This window comes from Podarcis vaucheri (genome assembly GCF_965113315.1).
Source record: "Podarcis vaucheri genome assembly, chromosome: 5".
Classification (NCBI taxonomy): domain Eukaryota; kingdom Metazoa; phylum Chordata; class Lepidosauria; order Squamata; family Lacertidae; genus Podarcis; species Podarcis vaucheri.
This window is the reverse complement of record NC_138763.1, coordinates 70,953,275-70,977,438: the sequence shown is the minus strand read 5'-3', so window position 1 is coordinate 70,977,438 and position 24,164 is coordinate 70,953,275. Positions and strand designations below refer to the sequence as shown.

At 41.8% G+C, this 24,164-nt stretch overlaps 1 protein-coding gene across 2 annotated transcripts in view; it reads left to right on the top strand.

Annotated features, from left to right (window-relative positions):
* Positions 1 to 24,164, top strand: part of MCU (mitochondrial calcium uniporter) — an 89,904-nt gene that overhangs the window by 61,120 nt on the left and 4,620 nt on the right. For both annotated transcript variants that reach the window (XM_082222203.1, XM_082222204.1), the window contains exons 2-6: positions 11,732 to 11,801; positions 14,433 to 14,603; positions 16,021 to 16,125; positions 21,994 to 22,154; positions 23,614 to 23,817. In XM_082222203.1, the coding sequence (XP_082078329.1) occupies positions 11,732 to 11,801; positions 14,433 to 14,603; positions 16,021 to 16,125; positions 21,994 to 22,154; positions 23,614 to 23,817 (711 nt within the window). The remainder of the gene's footprint in view (positions 1 to 11,731; positions 11,802 to 14,432; positions 14,604 to 16,020; positions 16,126 to 21,993; positions 22,155 to 23,613; positions 23,818 to 24,164) is intronic.

Here is a 24,164-nt window from a genome sequence, read left to right as displayed (position 1 = left end):
ACCAAATGCCCTGTCTCCTAGACAACAGGTTTTTTGAGGCTGCAAGGTCATGGGGTGGAAGGTGAAAATGCTCACCCCTTTAAATGGTTGCCTCTCCATCAAGCACCTCTCTAGGGAGCACTGAAAATTTATGTCTGGGAATATCAAATCACATCATTTTAGATCTGAAAGTGATCTTGAAGGTCATCTGGCTCAACCTCCTAAATCAACACAGAACCTATAATACAGGATGCAATGACGATATCCCCAGCAGGTGCCCCAGTTGCTGCAAAGGAGAGCCCACCACTTTCCAATGTCATCTACACCACCATTGCACAGCTCTTACCGGTAGGAAGTTTCTCCCGTGGCAGCCATTGCTTCAGATACAGTGGTACCTCGGGTTACAGACGCTTCAGGTTACAGACTCCGCTAACCCAGAAATAGTACCTCAGGTTAAGAACTTTACCTCAGGATGAGAACAGAAATCATGTGGCGGCAGCAGGAGGCCCCATTAGCTAAAGTGGTACCTCAGGTTAAGAACAGTTTCAGGTTAAGAACGGACCTCCAGAATGAATTAAGTTCTTAACCCGAAGTACCACTGTATATGAGAGCATATTGGTCATCCACTCAGAGTAATACCATTGATCACACTGCCCAGTATGTCTGTCCTGATTGGCAGAGATGCTCCAAGGTCCTATGAGTCTTTGCAAGCCGTGCAACCTGAGGTATTTTTAAGCTGGAGATGAATCCAGCATCTTCTTCATGCAAAACATTTGTTCTACCACTGCCTTGGAGGGGGAAGTTATTCCCCATTCTCCCTCCCTGCCTCAGAAGGGATACTGTGCCTTGTTTATTCTGAGCAGCAGCAGGACAGGCACACAGAAGGGCCTGGAGTCCCAGGGCCACAGAAGCAGAGCCCTGAAACAATTGCTAGGCTACTACATGGCTCAGTATCGAGACCAAGTACAAAAAATGGTTATTTAGGAAAATAGAACTGGCTGTGTGAATAATAAGCATAACTGTAACAGAATAATGGCTTCCCCTTTTCTGGAAGATTGCATTCTCTGCCTCTTCCCTGCTTCTCCTGTAGATTATTCTAACCTATTTTTGACTTCTTTTACTAATGCAAGGCAAATGCACAGGCAGGGAAATGTTTGTGACAGCTTCCAGGTTTGAGTCAAGGAATAAGTGACACCAAGCCCCTTGCTGTTGAAAACAGAAGATAGCTTTGGGAAGACCAAAGAGCTGGAGCTGTACTTTCATGGTTCTTCCCCTTACAAAATTCTTCAAATTGCCCCCTATGAAGCACACTGTTGTAAATTAAGTTTTGGGAGAGGCACCCTTTCTGGTCACCAGCATAGCCTGTGATTCTAAGAGTTTTGTACTACTCCACCCTAATGTACCTCGGCTGCTTTGATTCACAATGAGGTACAACAAGAGGGCTTTTAGCCCTTTCTGGTGTTTTATACTGTAGTGCTGAACTCAGTTACTAGATTTGCTTTGGGGGATAATAATAATATAATAATTTATTATTTATACCCCACCCATCTGGCTGGGTTTCCCCGGCCACTCTGGAGATGGCTTGCACCAGTGCCAAGATAGATGGCAACATGTTCCACATAATCACAGGAATGATGGTTAAACCAGACTATATGAGGGCTTTCTTTTTCCACAAGCATCATGTTTCCACAGTGAGGGGTGTGTGTGTGTGTGTGTGTGTGTGTGTGTGTGTGAGAGAGAGAGAGAGAGAGAGAGAGAGAGAGAGAGAGAGGCAGGCAAAGAGCTCTTTAATGCCTGCCTCCCGAGAGTGAACATCAGCAGAGGTTGAGTCCAAATTCTCTGGCTTGTTTCCTTCTATTCTTTTACATGCAGACTAATCTGTGAGCACTTCCAGACTGTCCATATTTTGGTCTTGCACAACAACCCCACAACCCCCAAAGATCTAGCATTTTGAGATGAGGAAAATGCACCGGAAAGTGTATGATAACTCGTGCTTTGATGCAATGTCATCTAACTGCCCTGCAAACCAATCAGAATGAACCAAGGATTACAAATAGATAAGGAATCCCAGATACAGTTTCCGACCTCTGGGTCTCCCACCAGTCCATGAGCTCGACCTAAGTAGTGAACCATGCCTATAACTTTAACCAAAAGGATTGTTTGTTTGCTGTACTGTAAAGACACTGGTATGTCAAGAATGTTTTGCTATCTAAAATATATATGCCCCAGCTGCAGTAGACAGAGTTATGATGGCCAGGAAAAGGCGCAAGGCAGAGTCATTATTCAGACAGATTGCAAGCAAGGAAGATGCTAGGCTCCAGTGCACAGCTTGGGTAAGCTTGGGAAAAAGTTGTCACCCAAATTCGTATTGCTGCTGTTGTGTAGAAAGGAGAGTACTTGAAAACTAATGGGGATGGGGAAACCTGTGGCCCTGAGATGTTGTTGGGTGACAGTTCCAATTGTCCCTCATCATATTGGCTGGGAGTCCAGCAACATCTGGAAGGCCACAAGTTGCCCATGCTCACTTCAAATATATGTACACACACATATATACGCATGCCACAACACCCATATACAGTGGTACCTCGCAAGACGAATGCCTTGCAAGACGAAAGAGTTTTCCGTTTTTTGAGTCATTCCACAAGACGAATTTCCCTATGGGCTTGCTTCGCAAGACAAAACGTCCTGCGAGTTCTTGTGAGTTTGTTTCCTTTTTCTTAAAGCCGCTAAGCTGTTAATAGCCGCTAAGCCGCTAATAGCCGTGCTTCACAAGACGAAAAAACCGCAAGACGAAGAGACTCGCGGAACGGATTAATTTCGTCTTGCGAGGCACCACTGTAATGGAATTTATTGAATTAGTCTATTTTCCATAGTAAGGCAAAGGTCAACAAAATAAAATTTTGCATTATAAATTACCTAAATTAAAATAAAGAGAATAAATAGCACCTCAATAGGTTTATTCCCTCCCAATGTAGAATCTGCTCAGCAGATCATTGAAATGGACTCTAAATATATTTTTCTGAGACTGGAAGCCAAAAAAGGCCATCCTCCAAGCTGCATATTGATTAGTTCTTTGCAACAAAAAGCTTGATCTTTAAAAAGGACTGTAATTAATGTTCTTTAATACAGGAATAAAATTGATATTCAAGATTATAGTGGGACTAATTATCCAATGTTGCTTCCCTGGTACATAATCAGTCTTAGAGTGGTGTGCCCCAGTATTGGCATCTCTCTCTCTCTCTGAAAATATTTAGAGAGAGAGAGAGAGCGCACTTTTTTCAGCTGGGACTCAGTGGAACTCAGTTATGGCACCTCTGTTTCTAGTGTTATTTTTCTAGAAAAAGAGGTACTCACTATGAACACCTTCCTCATTCTCATAGAATGGCTTTGCTTGCATATATTTTCAATCTTTTCTTCCTTAGTAGCAAAGAACTTTCTGCATTCATGCTTTCTCAGGAAAGCTATTGCAGCTATCGGAGCAAATACATTGCTTCCTCATCAGAGCTCAAGGGGGCAAGAACTGCTTAAGTTTCTGATACCTGCTTATTCTCTCCTGTTGGTTATTTATATCCTGCAATACTGTATATGAGAAGTACCAGAAGATGTTGAAGGGGAACTATAGCTGCCTTGTCTTCAGACTTTGCTCCCATTCAAGCGAATATAGTTTCCTAGTAAATGTGTGGTTATCTTCACATTTCTGTAAACCTTCTAATTTGGCTATTCTGTAATTCTGTGATTTGCTGTAGAATATATGATTGCTTAAAGAGTGGGAAGGAGCACGGGTGGAGGAAAGCAGAGGCTGAGATGACATGCAGGTTTAGTCCATCACTAATTTGACAGCCAAAGGCTCTGAGATTGCTTTAGGAAAGCTTGCAGCACTCCTGTAATGTTACTGGGATTGTGGCCAACAGGTTTGGAGGTACTTGTATGTCAGAGCCAAAAATGGATTTTTATTTCACAGTGCAGAGCTGGAAGCAAGATTTGTCTTTTCAGCCATAGGCAGCTAATTGCCTTGACTCTGGTTCAGACGTGACTGGATTCGTTTTTGAGGGACCTGCAGCATAATGATGTAAAAAGCTTTTAATTTTCCCACACAGAAAATAGGAGCTGAACACCTAGCTCCAGAGCTTCAGTATTCAATTAATTAAGTGTCCCAGTGCTAGACTTTACCGTAAGACAGGAAATTAGAGGTGTGTAAGGTTGTGTCTGTATGGAATATTCTGTTAGCTTGAAGTGCAGAAATTTAATCTGTTATTTGGATTTCTTAATTCTGTGGGGGGAATGATTGTTGTTCCTGTTCTGTGTGTGTCTTCATGTGTTCACAAACACATCTGAGAAATTCTACGAATCTGTTTTCATTGAGGGACGCTGGTTGCGCTGTGGGTTAAACCACAGAGCCTAGGACTTGCTGATCAGAAGGTCGGCTGTTCGAATCTCTGCGACGGGGTGAGCTCCTGTTGTTCAATCCCTGCTCCTGCCAACCTAGCAGTTCGAAAGCACATCAAAGTGCAAGTAGATAAATAGGTACCGCTCTGGCGGGAAGGTAAACGGCATTTCCGTGCACTGCTCTGGTTCGCCAGAAGTGCCTTAGTCATGCTGGCCACATGACCCGGAAGCTGTACGCCGGCTCCCTCGGCCAATTAAGCGAGATGAGCGCAGCAACCCCAGAGTCGGTCATGACTGGACCTAATGGTCAGGGGTCCCTTTACCTTTACCCTTTATTACCATTGAACTTAGAAAGGTAGAACTTAGCTGACCAGAAATTATCTAGAATACGTAAATAATAGGTAGGCTACCTAAACTGGATAGAAGCGAATGTAATTGCCATATATTAGACCAGTACAAACATCATATGTAGCCATGTTTGGTAGCCTAAGCCCTTATTAAGAGCCTGAATGTGCAGAGAAACTATATAATGAGCTAAGAGTTAAACCCTACTAAGGGATTGTGTACTATGGAAATGCCCGTGAAAACTGCTTTTTATCATGCAAGCAGAGAGGTAAGGAAGGTAGGGAAATGATGTTTCACTCTGTATTGAAGCAAGATTTTGCTACGAATAATGCAAACAGGGGGTTGCAAACCCATTCAAAACAAAGGTTTCATATCCAGATTTGCACCCCATCCTTAACTATGCAGCAGCTATTCAAATGTTAACACTTCACTATGGTTAAGGGGGAACAAGCAATGGACAAAACATTATGTCAGAATGGAGTCGTTGATCAAAAAAGAAAAGACCGTGGTAATTAAATCAATACCAGCTACACTGGTAGTTGGTATCCTGTTTAAAATGCTGACCGATACATTCTATCTAGATTACAAACATTACTCTAGTCTATGGGGTGGAGGTTGATTTATGGAAGCTTCTTGTGTGCTCTGACTTTTAAAATGCCTATTGGCATTACCACTGTGACAGTGAGAGGTGAGGCAGGAGATAAGCTGTTTTTACCATTAGGATGAAACCCAGAGACCCTAGGTGGGACCATTGAGCTGTTAATGGGCCTCTGTGCATGAACCTTATCTGCCAAGTATCCATAATCAGATAGTGAGGGAATAAAACTTCCAAACTCTTACAGCTTCTGCATGTTCTCAAACTGATGAAACCCTCTTTATCCCTATGGATCTGTTACCAGATGCTCTTAAAGGTAAACACATGCCTTCAATTGAAATCTGGGTGTAATTATTTAGTATTGCTTCCTGAACTGATGCCAGAACATTCTGGCTATTAACTAAATGTCATCGAATGAATGGTTGTGAAACATAATCAATGAAGTCTGGAATGTGCGCTGAGTTTTATTTGGTCCAAAGCTTCATTATTCTGCTGAATTCTTGTTGGGTATCAGGTGTTACGTTCTGTTACCCTTAAGATCAGAAACTAAACTTGTTCAGCACTCTTTAGATGAGAGGGCACTGATGCTTTTATAAATTGGAGTCTGCTTTGTATGGCATAGTGGCCTGGGGAGACCAGGAGCAGCACTCAAGGGTTATGGATTCATTTAGCTCAGTGTTTATAGTTGCTGCACTATTAACTTATTTAATCAAATTTGCATTAGCCGTGGCTCACAAATATGCTACTAGGCTTGAATCCTAAGCTTCCTCTCATTCAGCATAGATGTCTGTTAAGCCCGTATTCTAGATGTTTCATGGCTGGAACTTTACCTGGAAGTCTTCTTGTACAACCCCTAGTACAACACTTTTTATCATTACACTTGGTCTTTAAAATAAAACAGCTGAGGAGAGAAATCTAGCAATCATGCTGCAAGAAAACTTGGTCAAACTTTCCTTGCTGTGTGCCACACATAGAGCCCTAATCCCATGTTCCTCTCATGTGCCAAAGGCAAAGGATTGATTTGGGGAGTCTGCTATACCCATGCTGCTGTTCCAGTCCTTCCACTTCCTTATTGCTTTGCATTCATGTGCAGTTATAAAATTGCTTGAAACCTTGCTACTTTAACATTTGGGACACAATCAAGGTTCTTCAGTGTTCATTCACGATAGCCGAGCGAAACCTCTGTTGTAAGTGGCAGCATGATTCCTAGATGCTTCTGTCTGCATAAGGCAGGGGTCAGCAACCTAAGGCCCTTGGGCTGGAAGCGGCCCGCAGAGGTCATTTGACCGGCCCATGAGCCGCCCCCGAACCCAGTTACCCGCTTGCGCACTGCACTAAACCAGCACAGTGCAGCGCGGGGACTCACTTCCACGGCACCAGAAATTGTGTCAGCGCACGCACAGACGCCAAAAAACACCGGGAGGGACACACTCAGGCACACACGCGATCTGGCCCACGGAGGGATCTCCGTGGGACCGATCTGGCACGGGCAAGATAAACCTTTCTGACCCCTGGCGTAAGGGAATGGCTTTGCCCAACACAAGATTGGTATACTGGCTGTGCCTGCTTTTAGACAAAATAGGTTTGATCAAGGTGTCGAATGACGTGGTTGTAGTTGTTTACCTTCACTTCTGACTACTATAAAGATCTCTCTACATGGGGCTGCTGCTAGGAAGCTACTTTGCTCAACTTGCTGCTGCTGCAGTTCTGCAGTAACTGTTACAGTAGCAACTGGTGTGACTCCATTTCCAGACTCAACTCAAGGTGCTGGTTGTTAACTTTTAAAGCCGCAAATTGTTTTGGATCCCTAAAGAGCTGTGTCCTCCCATAGGAACCCACACTTCTGTTAAGGATGCTCTTTTGTGTACCCCATCAGTTTCTGAGGCATCTCTAGTAATGAGGTGCAGGAGATAGCCTTCTCTGTTTGCTCCCAGGCTGTGAAACTCTTCCACAAGAGAGCTCTCTGCCATCCGCTAATGATTGTCCACTACCTTTTGAAAACTCATCTGTCCTGGCAGATGTTTTCAAATTTTATTTAATTAGTCTGCATTATATGCCTTTTCTGTCTGCATCTAGTTTTTGTTACTGTTGTCATTCGCTCTGCATTTGATTGTTTTTGATACTGTGTATTTTATTTCAGACACACTGGACATTTTTGTGTGGAAAGGCAGGGTGGACATTTGCTACAAAAAAAGATGGTGGGAATAAATGAGATGGCTTTATCTATCTTGATCTGCTTGTGGACTCTCTAGAGACACCTGACTGGCCACTGTGGAAGAATGATTAAACTAACCTGCACCTCTGTGTAAAGCTAGATTAAATAGACTTTTATGGTGACATCCTGCATGGAAATTCTGGCATTCTCATGTTCAGCAGCACCCTATCTGTGGATGGGGGAGATACCCCATTGTTTAGTGTTTGACATTTTAAGTATCTGTTCAGGATGCTCAGATCCTTTGGGATATAAGATAGATTTTTAAAAAATCCCTCGCTGTTCACCACACTTGTATCCCACTCCTCTTCCAAAGACCTCAGAGTGGATTTATTTATTCATTTTCTTATATTTATATTTCACCTTTCTTCCGCCATAGAACCCAAAGTGGCATTCATGTGCTTCCCAACTTCAGTAAGATGGTGGCCTCATATCATGCCCGGGTTACATATTGTTCCCAGGTGAATTCCCATCTTGATAGTATGGTGCCTTGTATACTGAGCCGCCATCAAAAGAACTTCCTCGTGTTTCTTTGAGTAACACTGTAGTGAAGAAACGTGCTGATTCTTCCAGGAAGTGGCCTTATTGCTGTTAAGTAAGAAAAGAAAAATGGAGATTGGATCATTTCTGTGAAGGTGTAGCATAAATTGACCTGATAACAGACATGCATTGCACCTCAAGTCCCTCGATTACATCCTACTGTACTACAGTGGTACCTTGGTTTACGAATTTCCGTTCTGGAAGTCCGTTCTTAAACCAAAGCGTTCTTAAACCAAGGCATGCTTTCCCATTGCAGCGGGGGACTCAATTTACAAATGGAACACACTCAACAGGAAGCAAAACATGTTCTCATTCCAAGGCAAAGTTCACAAACCAAAACTCCTACTTCCCGGTTTGCAGCGTTCTTAATCCAAGTTGTTCATAAACTAAGCTGTGCTTAAACCAAGGTACCACTGTACTGCTGTTTTCAAAACAGGACCTGTTGTATCACGTTGCAATAAGTGACCAACAGTTAGATATCAACAGCTATATATGCTGATCACATGGTTAGCTTCAATCTTTTCTCTTCTTAAGAACATTTTATAGGAAAGCAGGTGTCACAGCCTCAATCTAGTTTACGTGTATATGAACCCAGGTGGAGAGAGAATTAATGGTTCTGCCTCCCTGTTTCCATCAGGCAAGCATATGTACCTAAGCAGAGGCTCTAGGCTAGTTGGGATAACAGCTGCAAAACTGCATGAAGAGAGAAGAGCCCGTTCAGGCAGTTTCAGATAGTCCAACAGAGCAAATAAGTGTAGCAAGGAAGATTACTGGAAATAAGTAACAATAACTTTGTCGATTGAGAATGCATGTTAATCAAATGAAAGGGAGGTAGCAAGCTGGAGGGATCAACTTTTTGCCTTCACATAGGAGATTATTTCAGACCCGTGCTATTGAAGGAATAGGGGTGTATGTTATTTCTAGATCCACCTTGTACGAGCATCATATTTGCTATTGCATTACTATGACAGAAGCTGTAGCAGTGAATATACCGTAATATAAATCAAGCTGGATTGCAGTTGTGTAGTATGGACAAACTAGACATTTGAAAGTATTTATGGTTTGTTTGAGTAGTTATGAAATTTAGGACTGTATCCAACAGCTTTTAACATGATAGCCTTCAGTGGCCGATCTTGTACAGATACACACCCTTTTTTGTATTTAACCTTATAGGTCTTCTGGAAAATGGGCTGAAGCAAAATTTGGAGCAAAACCAAAAGGTTTAGTTCAAAGAAATTGAGATTTTATAAAATCAAGGCAGAGTGTGGTTCTATCAGTAGCCTGAATGCAATATTTCAGGGTGCCTCCCCTCATGGTTATAGAGCTTGCTTGGGATGTCTCCTACGCAGTGTGGGAAGTCAATTGTCAACAAACCAACCATCACGTATGAAAGTGTATCTACGGTTCCACTCATTCCAACAGCAAACAGTTGGTTGTGCCTTGAGGGATTGGAGACACAGCAATGAGTACCAACCAACTGTTTGGGGGGCAGGGCCATTACTCAGTGGTAGAGCACCCCGAAGGAGCCTGATTCAGTCCCCAGCATCTCCAGGAAGGGCTGGGAATGTGCCCTATCAGAGACCCTGAGAACTACTGTCAATCAGTGAATACACATTACTCTGCTAGAAAGGCCAATGGTCTGGCTCAGTATAAGGTAGCTTCCTATGTCCCCTACCCAGCAATAATAGCGAACTTATTGAAGGAAATATTCACATGTTTGCCAACCCATATATCTGCAGGTATGCTCATGCTGGTGTTAGTGGCAGTGGTCCATTAATAAAAAAGATTTAGAAAAACCAGCGCTGGAAAGTACAGCAATGCAGTGCAATATAGAACCACCCCCACTAGCACCCATTCTAAAATGTATGAGGCAGCCATAGCATGGCAGAAGAAAGGTTAACGTACAGGAAATGTGTCAGTTTGGGTAGTTCAGTGAAGCCATTTGATGTGTGGTAGCATGGTAATTACAGCATATTGGAGCAATCTCCTCTATATACAGCATTGTACTTAGGAAATGGAAGAGGGAAATTGTTCTTTCCAAGTAGCTAGTTGGTGTCCTCTGAATAAATTGATTCCTACCGTAATGCAGAGCAACAAGAGAATGTTCGCTGGCAACTCAAGTAATGAGCCATCCTTTTATCTTAAGGAGCTCCAGGCTGAGTCAGTGCAGATGTTGCTGCAGTCCCCTCTGTAGCAAGCTGCTCATCCGAGTGGTCTATTCAAGATTGCAAGGCTCTTTCTGAGATTAGGAAAACTGAATTCCCTTGCCCGCAGTTGTGGAAGCCCCATCTATTGCATGCCCTTACTTCAGAGAGAAGAACTTATCACAGATATTTGACAATGTACTGTTTCAAGGTAAACATCAGCTACCATATTCCAAGTCACCTTTTCTTTTTCACACTGAACAAGATGTTAGAGGTGCTATAGGTATGGGCTTAACACACTGCGAAGCTCCTGAAAACTAATGGCTTCTATTAATAATTTAATTTAGAAATTTAAAAGCCGTAGTCCTAAATATCCTTATTTGCAAGTAAGCACTTTTCAAAAGGAGCCTCGCTGCTGCATGGAGAAGTTTAAGACAAAAGTGCAGCTGTAAGCTTCATAGAATAGTTAGGCTTTTAAAATTTTATATGAAGATTTAGATTGCAATGGCTGAAGGTCAGGGTTTAGCAATATTGTCCATGCATTTTGCAGTAAGTAGATGGCCATGACCATAAAAAGATTTTAAAATTAATTTATTAACCGCCATTTGTGGGAGTATTCAGTAATTGTGCCATTATGGCTCCATCAGAATGAAATTCAGATTTCTTAATTAAATAAGTTAACCTGAAACCTGAAACAGATGAAGCAGGTTTTACGTGGAATTGTATGTGAATTCTGTTGTTGTATGGGGTTGTTTGAATAAGCAGTTCAAGACAGAAATGTGCAATTGGTGTGGATTAACCAATATTTCTAAGGAGTCCTGCTTAAGCATTCCCTAAGGTAGTTAGTCTTTCAGCCTGCAAACATTTTCCTTTGTCTCTGCTTCTGCCAGTTTGCTTGTATAAAATGTACCAAAATGTTTTTAGTTGTTTCTGCTGGGATTCCTAAAAGATGTACCGGTATCACTTTGATTCTGGGTGCTGGTGATTCACTCTTATTGCTGTGCTTCTTTCTTAGATAATGTTTTGCATTTTGAATCTTTTTGCAGCCTGTTAGCACATTCACGCCCTTGACTTAAAATGGAAATTAATTCCTATCAGGGCTATTTTTCTAGAAAAGGGGTTGCCAGAACTCACCATGAACGCCTCCCTTGTTCTCTTAGAATGGAAATGGCGCCCACCTGAGAGGTGCTGGAACTAAGTTCCAGCTGAAAAAAAAAACCTGCTTATAGTACTTTTTAAAGATTTTGTGACTTGCAAACAATTCCATTCTCTCCCTCCACCCCCTGGCTTTAAATTCAGAAGAGCAAAAAATTGTAAGGTATGGGAATTGGCTCATGAACTGTATCCATACTGAATGACAGATGGCAACAAGAAGTATATCTCCTGAAAGGTTCTACCAGTTCATTGTCTTCCCTACAGTAGGATGTTGCTAGATTGGTGTCCTGGCATGGGAAATAACCTGTCATCTGAAATAACCTAGCACTTGCTGTTTTCCTTAATAAATATTTCCTTCCTGTTTTCCTTTCCTAGGCACACCAAAGGCTTCCTCCTTGGCAGACCATGAGAGTGGTCTATTGCAGTACTGTAGTGCCCTCTGATGGTGAGTACAATAAATAAATTTGTTCAAGACAAGATTCCTACCCCAATGCTCAAAGATTGTGTGTCTGTATTGGTATTTTTTAAAATCAAGGGTGTGCCTCAGTATCTCCCCCCCCCCCCAATAGAAGTTGTGGCAAATGAGGTTCACTTGTAGGCAGATGCACTTGAAAATTTGATGAAATGGTTTGCTGGTTAAAATAAATACCTTTACCTACTCTAACTTGCAACACACTGCTTTGTTGCAAGAAGGCAGTAGTACGTGATTTTCTTTGCCACTTACCTTTTTCTCTTTTTGCCCATACTTAAATTAGAGGAGGATCTTTTCCCATTGTTTGTTTTGTTCTTTGTGACTTCATGTCACTTTACCAGCCTTGTTTAGGGCGACCTTTTCAAGGTCAACTCCATGCCTTGAAGGTCAGTCAGAATTCTTCTTGCAGAGATTCAGAATGACGCGTAGCTGCATTTGGACTTTTGCTTCAAAAACCAACTTGAAACATATCACTTCCATTTTCCTTTTATAAATTCATTTTTCTTCTTTGCTTTGCATATGTACCTTTCACAACTGATACTTATAAGAGCTTTAGCATTTCCTGCATCTTAGTTTGAGTTTGAAACCAATATGGCTAGTATGCATATGTGGTCTTACAGTGACAGGCTTTGGTTTTCTTTGCTGTGGGTTCGTGTCCTCTCCAAAAAGGTGTAAATTCCGGACTAAAGACATTCATGGCGGCTGTTGCCCCAGTTTCCTTAGCTTTATTTGCATAAGAGGAGTTGTGGCTGTAGTTGCTCAAAATTGCCTCTCCCAACTCTCTGGCTGAGGGACATCTGGTCCTGGGAATGTTGCAAAGGAGTTCTGAGGTCAATGTAGAGTCTACAGAAACATTGTGCATGGCAAAAAGCCAGTGAGATTTTCAGCTAGCCAGAACAATTCTTTTAAAAACAAAACACCTTCGCCCTCTCCCTTCACAGACCTCCAACAGAAGCTGCAGCCTCTGAATTATGTAGTCAAACCTCTGGCATCGCCCCATTGTTAAAATGTTACTGAATTATTAGAGCTGTTGTAAGATAGAGTCAGCTAGATGCTGTGTGTATTGAGTTTATATTTCCCCTTGTTTTTATCTAGTGTCACAGAATGTGTACCTGTCATACTGATGGGAAACCTGAAGTATCCTGCCCACAGTCCACTTGGGCACTTGAAACATGGCTGTTACCCCACCAAAAAATAGTTGAACCAGATCAGCAGTCAGAACTGTTCTGTATTTATTTTAAGTATGCTAATTTTTTTGAAATGATTTTCTACTTAGTAGTGAACTCGCATTTTTAAACTACAGAGAGAGGGAGAGGGAGGGAGTTTAAAAGGCTAACCAAAGAGAAAAGTATTTCAAAACCTTGGGGATACATTAAGCTATTTCCAATAGTACCATGTTAAAACTGAGTTCAAGAAAAAATCGGCCATTAAGAATGAATTGTGAGATTTCTATAATTTCATTAAAGTAAAGGGACCCCCGGCCATTAGGTACAGTCGTGGCCAACTCTGGGGTTGCGGGGCTCATCTCGCTTTATTGGCTGAGGGAGCCGGCGTACAGCTTCCGGGTCATGTGGCCAGCATGACTAAGCCACTTCTGGTGAACCAGAGCAGCGCACGGAAACGCAGTTTACCTTCCCGCCGGAGCGGTACCTACCGTATTTTTCGCTCTATAATACGCACCCGACCATAACACGCACGTAGTTTTTAGAGGAGGAAAATCTGTAGGCATGCCACCCGTAGGCATTCCCTCCATAACACACAGAGACATTTCCCCTTACTTTTTAGGAGGAAAAAAGTGAGTGTTATGGTGCAAAAAATATGGTATTTATCTACTTGCACTTTGATGTGCTTTCGAACTGCTAGGTTGGCAGGAGCTGGGACCGAGCAACGGGAGCTCACCCCTTCGTGGGGATTTGAACCGCTGACCTTCTGATTGGCAAGTCCTAGGCTCTGTGGTTTAACCCACAGCGCTACCCAAGTCCCTATAATTTCATTACTAACATTGTATTTTCAATAGAGAGATTTTTTTAAATGCAAAAAGAATCATTTCTTCACTTAGATGGCGGAAAGCTCCCGGCACTGAATGTTATTGTTATTTATTAAATTTATGCACCACCCTTCGTCTGAAGATCACAGGGCAGTTTACAGCATAAAAATACAAAATGAAGACACAAAATACCATCATAGCAACAACAACCAATAACCCCTCTCCTACAAACACATTTAAAAGACCATAGATGGTTTAATCAGCCAAAGACCAAGTTATAGATGAATGTTTATTATTGTTGTTGGGTGTCTTTTGTGTTGGTATTTTTTTAAAGAGAATTAAAAATTATTTGCCCAAATATTGAAGCATCTTACATGGGCCATTGAATAACAAGACACTGGTTGTTGTTTTCTGTAGATTGGAAAGTCTATGTGGCATTTTATTTTTTGCTTTTGAGGATGGCATTGCTGTTGCACACAAACTTTTAAGTTCCCCCAAATGAGTCCTAGAACCAGCTGCTGGAACCTCTGCTTTATGAATTTAGTAATAGTGTTTATTTTAAATTACATGATATACTTGAAGTAATCTGTTTTGAATGTCTGCTTCCCTGCCCCCAGACGTTACAGTGGTTTATCAAAACGGGTTACCTGTAATATCTGTGAATCTTCCATCCCGGCGTGAGCGGTGCCAGTTTACACTTAAGCCTATATCGGATTCTGTTGGGGTATTCTTACGGCAACTACAAGCAGAAGACCGGGGAATCGACCGGGTTGCCATTTACTCACCAGGTACCACTCAGCATTACTGAAGCAATTGGATGAACACCTACAATACAATGTTAGATTCTGCACTTGTTTTCTGTGCTTACAGTTCCTTTAGTTTGTTAAGGCATTTTCATCAAAACTTCTTGTAAAACTGATATGGATGTTATATCATATTAGCAGTATTTCACATGTCTTGTAAAACTGTTAAGTTGAGGATGGGGGTGAAGATAATCCCCACTCTAGAAAATGTTGTCTCTTTGATGTTTTCTTAGGCATACCTAAGATTCATAATGTATAAGCTCATTTAATAAAAAGGATACAGTGGTACCTCGGGTTAAGTACTTACTTTGTTCCAGAGGTCCGTTCTTAACCTGAAACTGTTCTTAACCTGAAGCACCACTTTAGATAATGGGGCCTCCTGCTGCCGCCACGCCTCCGGAGCCCGATTTCTGTTCTTATGCTGAAGCAAAGTTCTTAACCTGAAGCACTATTTCTGGGTTAGTGGAGTGTGTAACCTGAAGCGTATGTAACCTGAAGCATATGTAACCCGAGGTACCACTGTACTTGGTTTCTTGTGCCTACAATTAACTACGGTACTGGCCAGTGTGGTGTAGTGGTTAAGAGCGGTAGCCTCGTAATCTGGTGAACTGGGTTTGATTCCCTGCTCCCCCACATGCAGCTGCTGGGTGACCTTGGGCCAGTCACACTTCTCTGAAGTCTCTCAGCCCCACTCACCTCACAGAGTGTTTGTTGTGGGGGAGGAAGGGAGAGGAGAATGTTAGCCGCTTTGAGACTCCTTAAAGGGAGTGAAAGGCGGGATATCAAATCCAAACTCTTCTTCTTCTTCTTTGGAGTAGCAGGTCTTGTGATATAAACTGCTTTCTAGATGAGGTAGTTAGAACGTAAGCATTTAATTCTGTGCTGCCTACTATTAGGCCTGTAGAGTTTGGTTCTAGGTTCTAGGTTCTATCTTCTTTGATTATTGGAAAAAGGAGAGATGCAATGCAGGAAACTATACGATTTTGCCACAAACTATAGTTTACCAAGCGGATAACAAACGAATGGGCTAGCTTTACATAAGGATGGTGTTAACCTGTGTGCTAGAATACTGGTTGTGACAAAGACTTAGGCAGAGAGTGGGGTTCAACATCCCAAATTGCTGCTACTCCAGCTTAAATCCTACCCCACTTCAAACCATTTTGGGAACATTCTGACACATAGGCCTGCCATTACAATTCACACATATCAAGGACACCTCATATTTTGGGAAGCTTTCATTTTACAAATTTGAAGCTGCGGGTTGTACTCCTGGAAATGTGTTGTGAATTTAATATATATATATTTACAAAGTATTCTACACTGTTTTGCACTGGAATGCAGTACATTGATATTAATTTCTGGATCGTTCTTAATAAAATCTTTTCCCTCTTTCCCCTTTCAGATGGGACACGTGTTGCCTCTTCAACAGGCATAGATCTCCTACTCCTGGATGATTTCAAACTAGTAATTAATGACTTGACTTACCATGTTCGTCCACCAAAGAGAGGTAATGACTTCATGCAGCTGGGATGTATTTCCAGAAGTTATTTTTGGGAAAACCCTCCATCTAGCAATTTTTAAAAAGATCATTTCATCCATACTGAAAAAGACTAGTTGATGGTTCATCTTCCGCAAACTTATGCATTCAGAATTCTGAGCAGATCATTCTTTCCCTGACCGTCAGGATGTGAAGATAACTGTGAAAACATTCCAACAGCTTCTCCAGAATCTCTAAGGCAGAACTATTGTGACTTGCCTAGTTCTTTGCTCCACCACCCCCAAGTCTCCAGTCACGTCTCTGCCACCCCCACCCCTCCGCTACACACATCCATTCTTATGGCCTCCTCTCATTCATACTTCTCATCCTTAATTTTTTAAAAATCTCAGTTTCTATAAAAAGGACTTCAACTTAAAGAAATGACAGACAATCTGGTAGAGAAAATCCACGATCCAGGTGGCAAATTAATGTCCTCTCTTATAAGAGATTCCTCTAGGATAAAGTATGCTGGGGGGACGGGACACCCCATATAGATCACTGAATGTATGGCAGGTGTATTGATCACTTGACTTCCAGGTGTACACATTGTTGTTACTACCATGGAACCTCAGTTTTTGAGCGTTTCAGAAGTTGAACATTTCGGCTTTTGAATGCAGAAAACCCAAAAGTAACTGCTTTAGTTTTTGAACAATTTTCAGAAGCTGAACGTGCCGCCCGGCTTCCATTTTGAGTTTCCCTATTGTACTGAAGCTTCTGCTTTCAGTTTTCGAACATTTCAGAAGTTGAACAGTCTTCCGGAACAGATTACGTTCGAAAACCGAGGTTCCACTGTATAAGGCAGCTTGTTAGTCTACTGAGGATTCTTTGGGAAGTGCCAACGCAACACACATGAACTTCAATTCAAAGAACAGCAAGCAGTATTCTGCTAATGGAACAGGGTTTTTCCATCTCTTCCTACCTCCCCACTGCAGTCCCCCAGCACCTCCTGAGAAGCTGCTCCTGAAGGTCAGGGGAACCTCAAGAATGGTGTGTAATAGAACATGGGGAGATAGAGAGAAAGATGCTAATCAGTAGAAGCACCAACACTTCTCAGTTTGTGTGAACTGTAATTCCTCTCTGCTGTGGAACAAAAGTAGTGGTGAATTTTCAGTTCCAAAATGCAGCACATCACTAGAGCAAAAATCAGGAATATTAATAAAACTATGCTATCAGCCATGTGGCAACTGTGACTTTGAATATTTAAAAAGGCAGCAAAAATGATTAACTGGCAACTTCACCTACCATCTGCTGAAATCCTGGGTCTTGATTTGGCCTAGGAGTTTAAGCCAAGTGCTCTTCACAATGTCAAGCACTTCTGAGATTTTGGTTTTGCTGTTTGCTGGAACTTATCTGTGAAATTCTTAAAAAATGGAATGTCACCAAAAAAAATGATTGCATGGCTGTGCCCACAAATAACAGGGGAGGTCCTGTGTAATAATAAGGAGCGAAAGGTTCATCATACTTCTGAAAAGAGAAGCTGTTGCAAAATACTGATGAGACCAAAGAGGAACCTGATGAGACCAAAGAGGTCTTGGTTCAATTTCAGGGAACAATAAGACCATTAATAAAATGTTGTGTGGACTGTGAGGGCCCTTTGAATCTTCCAGCCTTCCCCAACCTCCTGCCCTCCAAATATTATGGACTTCTATCAGCCTCAGCCAGCATGGCCAATAGGAAGGGATAGTGAGAGTTTTAGTTCAAAACATCTGGAAGGCCCCAGGTCAAGGAAGACTGATTTAGTCTTTCACATGTTCTGTCATGGAGGAACTTCTCATTAGGTATAAAAAGTACCCATTTTTAGAACATTAATATGTAACTGTGACTGAGTTTCTAATGTAGGAGGCATAAGCTGGAATTTAGTTTTATTTAAATCCAGACATAAAAACTTTCTCAGAACATAGAGAAGCAATTTCTTCATGGTGCTAAATATTGTAGGAACAGCAGTAGTTTTAGGCCTGTAAACCTGAACATCAGATCTGTTTCTTAAGAAGTGTACTACTACCCGATTCTGTACCAGTTCCATCACTTTTCACTTGTGCATGGTTCATCATCATCACTTTTGATTTGTATACCATCTTTCTATCTTACAATACCCTAGATGGTTTACAAGCTGAAGAAACAAAGAATGTACACCTTATAACAATCTAATGCAATGCAAAAATGTGATAATAAAACATAACTTTAAAATAAGCAACCTACATCAAATAAAGTAACATCTAGCAATCATTAGAATAGTATAAAGGTAAAGGGACCCCTGACCATTAGGTCCAGTCATGACTGACTCTGGGGTTGCAGTGCTCATCTCACTTTATTGGCCAAGGGAGCCGGCGTACAGCTTCCGGGTCATGTGGCCAGCATGACTAAGCTGCTTCTGGCGAACCAGAGCAGCGCACGAAAAATGCCGTTTACCTTCCCGCCTATTTATCTACTTGCACTTTGACGTGCTTTCAAACTGCTAGGTTGGCAGGAGCTGGGTCCGAGCAACAGGAGCTCATCCCGTCACAGGGATTCGAACCACCAACCTTCTGATCAGCAAGTCCTAGGCTCTGTGGTTTAACCCACAGCGCCACCCGCGTCCCGTTAGAATAGTATAAAATAATATTAAATATCAACATATAAAAATTAAACAGAAACCTACTCTTAACAATTACAATAAATAATTTCTAAACTACAATCAATAAAACAACAGCAAGCCACAGTGCATAAAATAATACAATACAAATTGAGAAGCAGAGACTGGAGGGTGGGGCAAGGCAAGGAAAGGTGGAAGAAGACTTTGCCTAATGAAGTCTCTCCCCTCACGTGTCAAATTAGTTTGACATGCTTCTTGTTTAGATTAAAGCATATTAATATAAACACACATTGTAGTTAATAAAACCCTTGTATTTATACGTTTTGTGTGTACTGATAGAGAAGATTAGAGCTTGCAGGTATTGCTGTGGTTCAAATGTTGTGCTGCCTCCATCTCTGCTGAACTGATGTCTGTCAAACTTGGCTTGTTTTGTAGATTCACTGAGAATTAACAAAGGCAAGCTAAACCTGAAGACTGTGTGCTGAAATTTACTGCTTGCAAGGTTCTATATATTTTAGTTTGCGTTGTCTTTGACAAAATTTACAATATCTAATTGTTAGGTAGAAACTCAGCAAAGGTGTTTTCATTATCCTTAACAACATTAACATTAACCGTTTGATAAATGTACAAACTTGTAAACAGTAATATTGAAAGAATGTTGTTACAGTAGGCCGCTATGCAATATGAAATATCAGATAAGTGTCGATTTTGTTGCCCTCTCAGACTTGATTATCCTAATTAATTTGTGCATGAAGTACCAGTTCACTATAGCTTCCTTAAATTGATTTGCGTGTTCAGATCCCAAGACCTCGCCAATAAATAAAGACACATTTGACTCAAATTTTTGTTTTGGTTTTTGGCAGAATTTAGGCCACAACTTTATTGATTACAGATAAGTGAGTGGTTGGATAGGCTCTGTTTCAACTAGCTCCCTACGCCCACGGTAGGTAGTGCTGACCCAGGGTGCATCATAGGACAGCCAAGGGTAAACACCTGGGGAAGGTCAAGAGCCTGGGAGCAGACTCTGTCCCCTCCCCAGATGCTCCCCGGGACACAGGCATGGGCACAACCCCCTATCGGGGGTTGACCAAACCAATCTGAGTCCTTGGATTCCTTTAACGGAATACCCTTCACATAGGGATCGGCACAGCTCCACATTCCTATCCACCTTGAACCAGTGCCTATCCACAACCTTACAAGTTGTGACGATTTGCTATGCAGCAGGCAAAACCCAAATGGTCATGGCCAATCAGTCAAGTGGGGGAATTCCTACTGTGCCCCTGTCCCAACGACAGACGACACACAACATAGCAAGGTCAGTTGCTGAAAAAAACCCTAAATATAGGGAGAGGTGGGCAGGTGTTCCGATGCACGAGCGAAAAGAGGAAACTCTGCGACACGTGCATGGGTAGAAATAGGTCCCTCAAACCATCTGGCTTCTTTCCTATTGGCCAAATTGAACCCAGCAATGAGGGACCACCAATCAGGTGTTGTGGCTATCCAAATGATCCCACCCACAACCTTGGGTGAGTCACGTTGATCTCACTGCAACACATGCCCTCTGTGAGGAAGACCCGATTTAGACCAGTCTCTGATATTAATAAATATTGAGTACTAAATTCTGGCGCCTCCATTTGGCCTATTACATTTTCATTTCCCCTAGTAGTAATAATATGATAATAATTTATTATTTATACCCCGCCCATCTGGCTGGGTTTCCCCAGCCACTCTGGGCGGCTTCCAACAGAATATTAAAATACAATAGTCTATTAAACATTAAAAGCTTCCCTAAACAGGGCTGTCTTCAGATGTCTTCTTAAAGTCTGGTAGTTGTTGTTCTCTTTGACATCTGGTGGGAGGGCATTCCACAGGGCGCGTGCCACTACCGAGAAGGCCCTCTGCCCGGTTCCCTGTAACTTGGCTTCTCGCAATGAGGGAAACACCAGAAGGCCATTAGCGCAGGGCTTCAGTGTCCGGGCAGCACGATGGGGGTGGAGACGTTCCTAGGCTCTTCTTCAAAACCATTGTGCACCCTTGTTACTGGAACCCAGTTATTTGTATCAGTGGGTGATGCAGGTTACCTTAGGGAAGCAGAGGAGAACGCAGTGTGAGGTCATGGCCTTATAGTAAAATTAGACTTTGAAATATTAAAGTGAAGTACTTGGTAGAGATGTAAAGGTCCAGAAAACCATTGAAAAAATTCAGGGGTCCCCCCCCACTTCCCAGTGACACCTCCCCTTCCAGTTTTTCCAAAGACTTTGGGGGATCTTGGAATAACTTGCTCTCAAACATTTTCTCTTTTGGAAGGAGCGAACTACTTTTTAATACGAGTTTCTATTCACTCAAAATGTGCAGCATGAATATTTTTATGGAAGAGAATCTGCAACATTTGAGCAATAATTTCTGTGTATTGTGTAGACATATACATTCATATTAGCTCGTACAAAACTAACAGTGCAGTCCTATACATCCTTACTCTGAAGTAATTACCAGTGAGTTCAGTGGTTTCTGCCTAGTGAGTGGGTATAGGATTGCAACCTTATATATTTATATGTTTATAGATGCAAACCTGCGTGGAACTTAAGCAGAGTGGGTTCTTTTTTTATTATTGCTTAAATTCTTAATAAATATTTTATAAAAAAAAAAATAAGCAGAGTGGGTTCTGACTGAATCTGCATAGAATGCTTTGTAAACTTCAGGAATATGCCAAATAGTACGGTTTTATGTGTTAAATTACAAATGATGCATTTTATATCGTTTAAGCAGAAAAAACTATTTAATAAATTCAATATATTCAATAAAAACGTGGCATATTTTTCCATTTTCCCCCAGCTTTTCCTGGGAAGGTAAGGTCAGGAGGGATAGTTTTTTACATGGCTTCAAAATTTATGCTAATTTTTCATCAGTAGTCCTAGACCTTTCTCTTCCTCTTATTGCTGATGATGAAAAATGATCCAGTATATTTTTTCGATTACACACACACACACACACACACACACACACACACACACTTACAAGCAAAGTCCTAATTCCAGTGTTTGGAATTAACGAGCATAAAAGAACATGGTTATTCATATTTGGTGTGTATCTTTAAGCATTAGTCTCCGCTGAGCCTTTGTTTGAAGCAGGGTATCATTTTCTTATTTTATTTGGTTCTGTAAATGTCAGTGCAGTGAGAGCAGTTTTTCATTTCTGTTCTAGTAAGCTGTTAGAGGCGTAACCACTGTGAAAAACAGAACATTAAAAAGTCCTGTTTGCTTCTTTAGACCTCTTAAGCCACGAAGATGCAACCACGCTGAATGATGTGAAGACATTGGTTCAGCAGCTATATACCACACTGTGTATCGAGGAACACCAGCTGAATAAGGAGAAGGAGCTCGTTAGACGGCTAGAAGACCTCAAGCAGCAACTAGTGCCCCTGGAGAAGGTGAGCAACTCTCTTCATTGAGTGACACCCTAAGCTGCTTTGATGAGTGGCTCAGTCGATGGCATAGCACAAATTGCATTGTAAGCTAGCAATAAATGTAGCTGAAAAAGTAGAGCTTAATAGCTTTGTGTTGCTAGTTGGATTTGTAGCCTAAAGGGAAACCTACTTTATGCAATTCTTTCTGATCTTTGTCAGAGCACGGAAATAGTAAATGGGTTCCAAGTGAGTTATTTTTCATCTGCGAAATGAGTTTTTGGCACTAATATTAAGCATTTCAGGGTAAATCCACAATGCAGTTCAGATTTAAACATAAAGATCCTTGCCAATGGAAACATGCTATGCATATTGCACATGTCACAGCAGTCACCTGGGTCCTGTCCCCCAGACTTTGTTTACATAGAGCGATTCCTTTGGTGGTGCTATGAAGTTGAGAGAACTCTAAACTGCAGCCCTTTGGTACTCCCCTGTAATAAATTACTCTGAAACTGTGTGGGGTCCGTTTTTCAAGCTCCACCATCACAAACCACCAAGAAAGTACAGTGGATCAGCTCAGTTGCTGTCACATTAGTTTGTCCATCATGCTTGCTCTTTAACATTTATAGCCTATGCCTTAACACCAAGGCTACCTTCAGAATGTAAAACACCAAGGCCCCATTAGGAGGTAGCTCAGCTTGCTATCCATTAGCTATAACCAAGGTTTGTTATTGGCTATACTCTAGGTTAGTGAGGAGAAAGCTGAACCACAAGTCCCAGTTTGGACAACACACTAAGGCATACCTATGGGCAGTCCTTGTAAGCTATACCATCATACTTTGGTTCTCAAATTTAATCTGTCCCGAGAGTCCGTTCGACTCCCAAAAAGGTTCGAAAACCAAGGTACAGCTTCAGATTGGCTGCAGGAACTTCCTGCAGCCAATCGGAAGCTGCATAAGCCACGTCGGACTTTCAGCTTCCAAAAAACATGCGCAAACCGGAACACTCACTTCCGGGTTTGTGATGTTAGGGAGCCAATTTGTTCGACAACTAAGGTGTTTGACTACCAAGGTATGACTGTAGTTTGGTTTACTGTGTTGCATGAATCAGGTCAACGACAGCTTCTCTCCCCAAGACAGAGCTTATGTGATGGTCTTAAATAGTAAACAAAACGAAAAGGGATGCAGCAGGGGGTTGGTTGTCAACAGAAAGAAATGTTTCACAATAGGAATGGAAGCTCAGTTATTTTGAACTTGAAATGTCAGCCACTCAGTCGACTGTAAACATGTTCTCTCTCTCTCTCTCTCTCACACACACACACACACACACACATTTTATTGATTTCAAAGTTAAACAGCATTCTGTTTAAGGATTGTTATAATATCAGCATTGAAAACACCAATCCTACTGTATGTGTTTATTTCCATGTTTAACCTTCGTTGAGAAGCAACAGCTCAACGTAGTTCTGAATGTTTTTGTCCTGCAGGTTAGGATGGAAATCCGCCGGAAAGCAGAGAAGAGGACCACCTGGGTGCTCTGGGGTGGGCTAGCTTACATGGCCACGCAGTTTGGAATTCTGGCCCGGCTCACTTGGTGGGAATACTCTTGGGACATTATGGAGCCGGTGACCTACTTCATCACATATGGCAGCGCCATGGCAATGTACGCATACTTCGTAGTAACGCGTCAGGTGAGGCTTGCTTTTGGTTTTATTCCACTTCATAAGCAGGTGTCCAGAAAACCCTATTCTCATAAATATGACTTTTCCTCATCTGTGCTGTTCTTTTCTCGAAAACAAGGGTACCTACCCTGTGTACTTCTGAATCTTTGACTGGTTTATCCATATACCATCATAATGTGGCAAAAAATATGCAACATTAAGCGATGAGGTGTGTGTGTGTGTACATAACAGATACAGTGGAACCTTGGTTTTGGAGCATCTCGGAAGCTGAACATTTCAGAAGCCAAACACTGAAAACCCGGAAGTAATTGCTTCCATTTTTGAACGCACCTCTGAAGTCGAATGGCTTCTGAGGT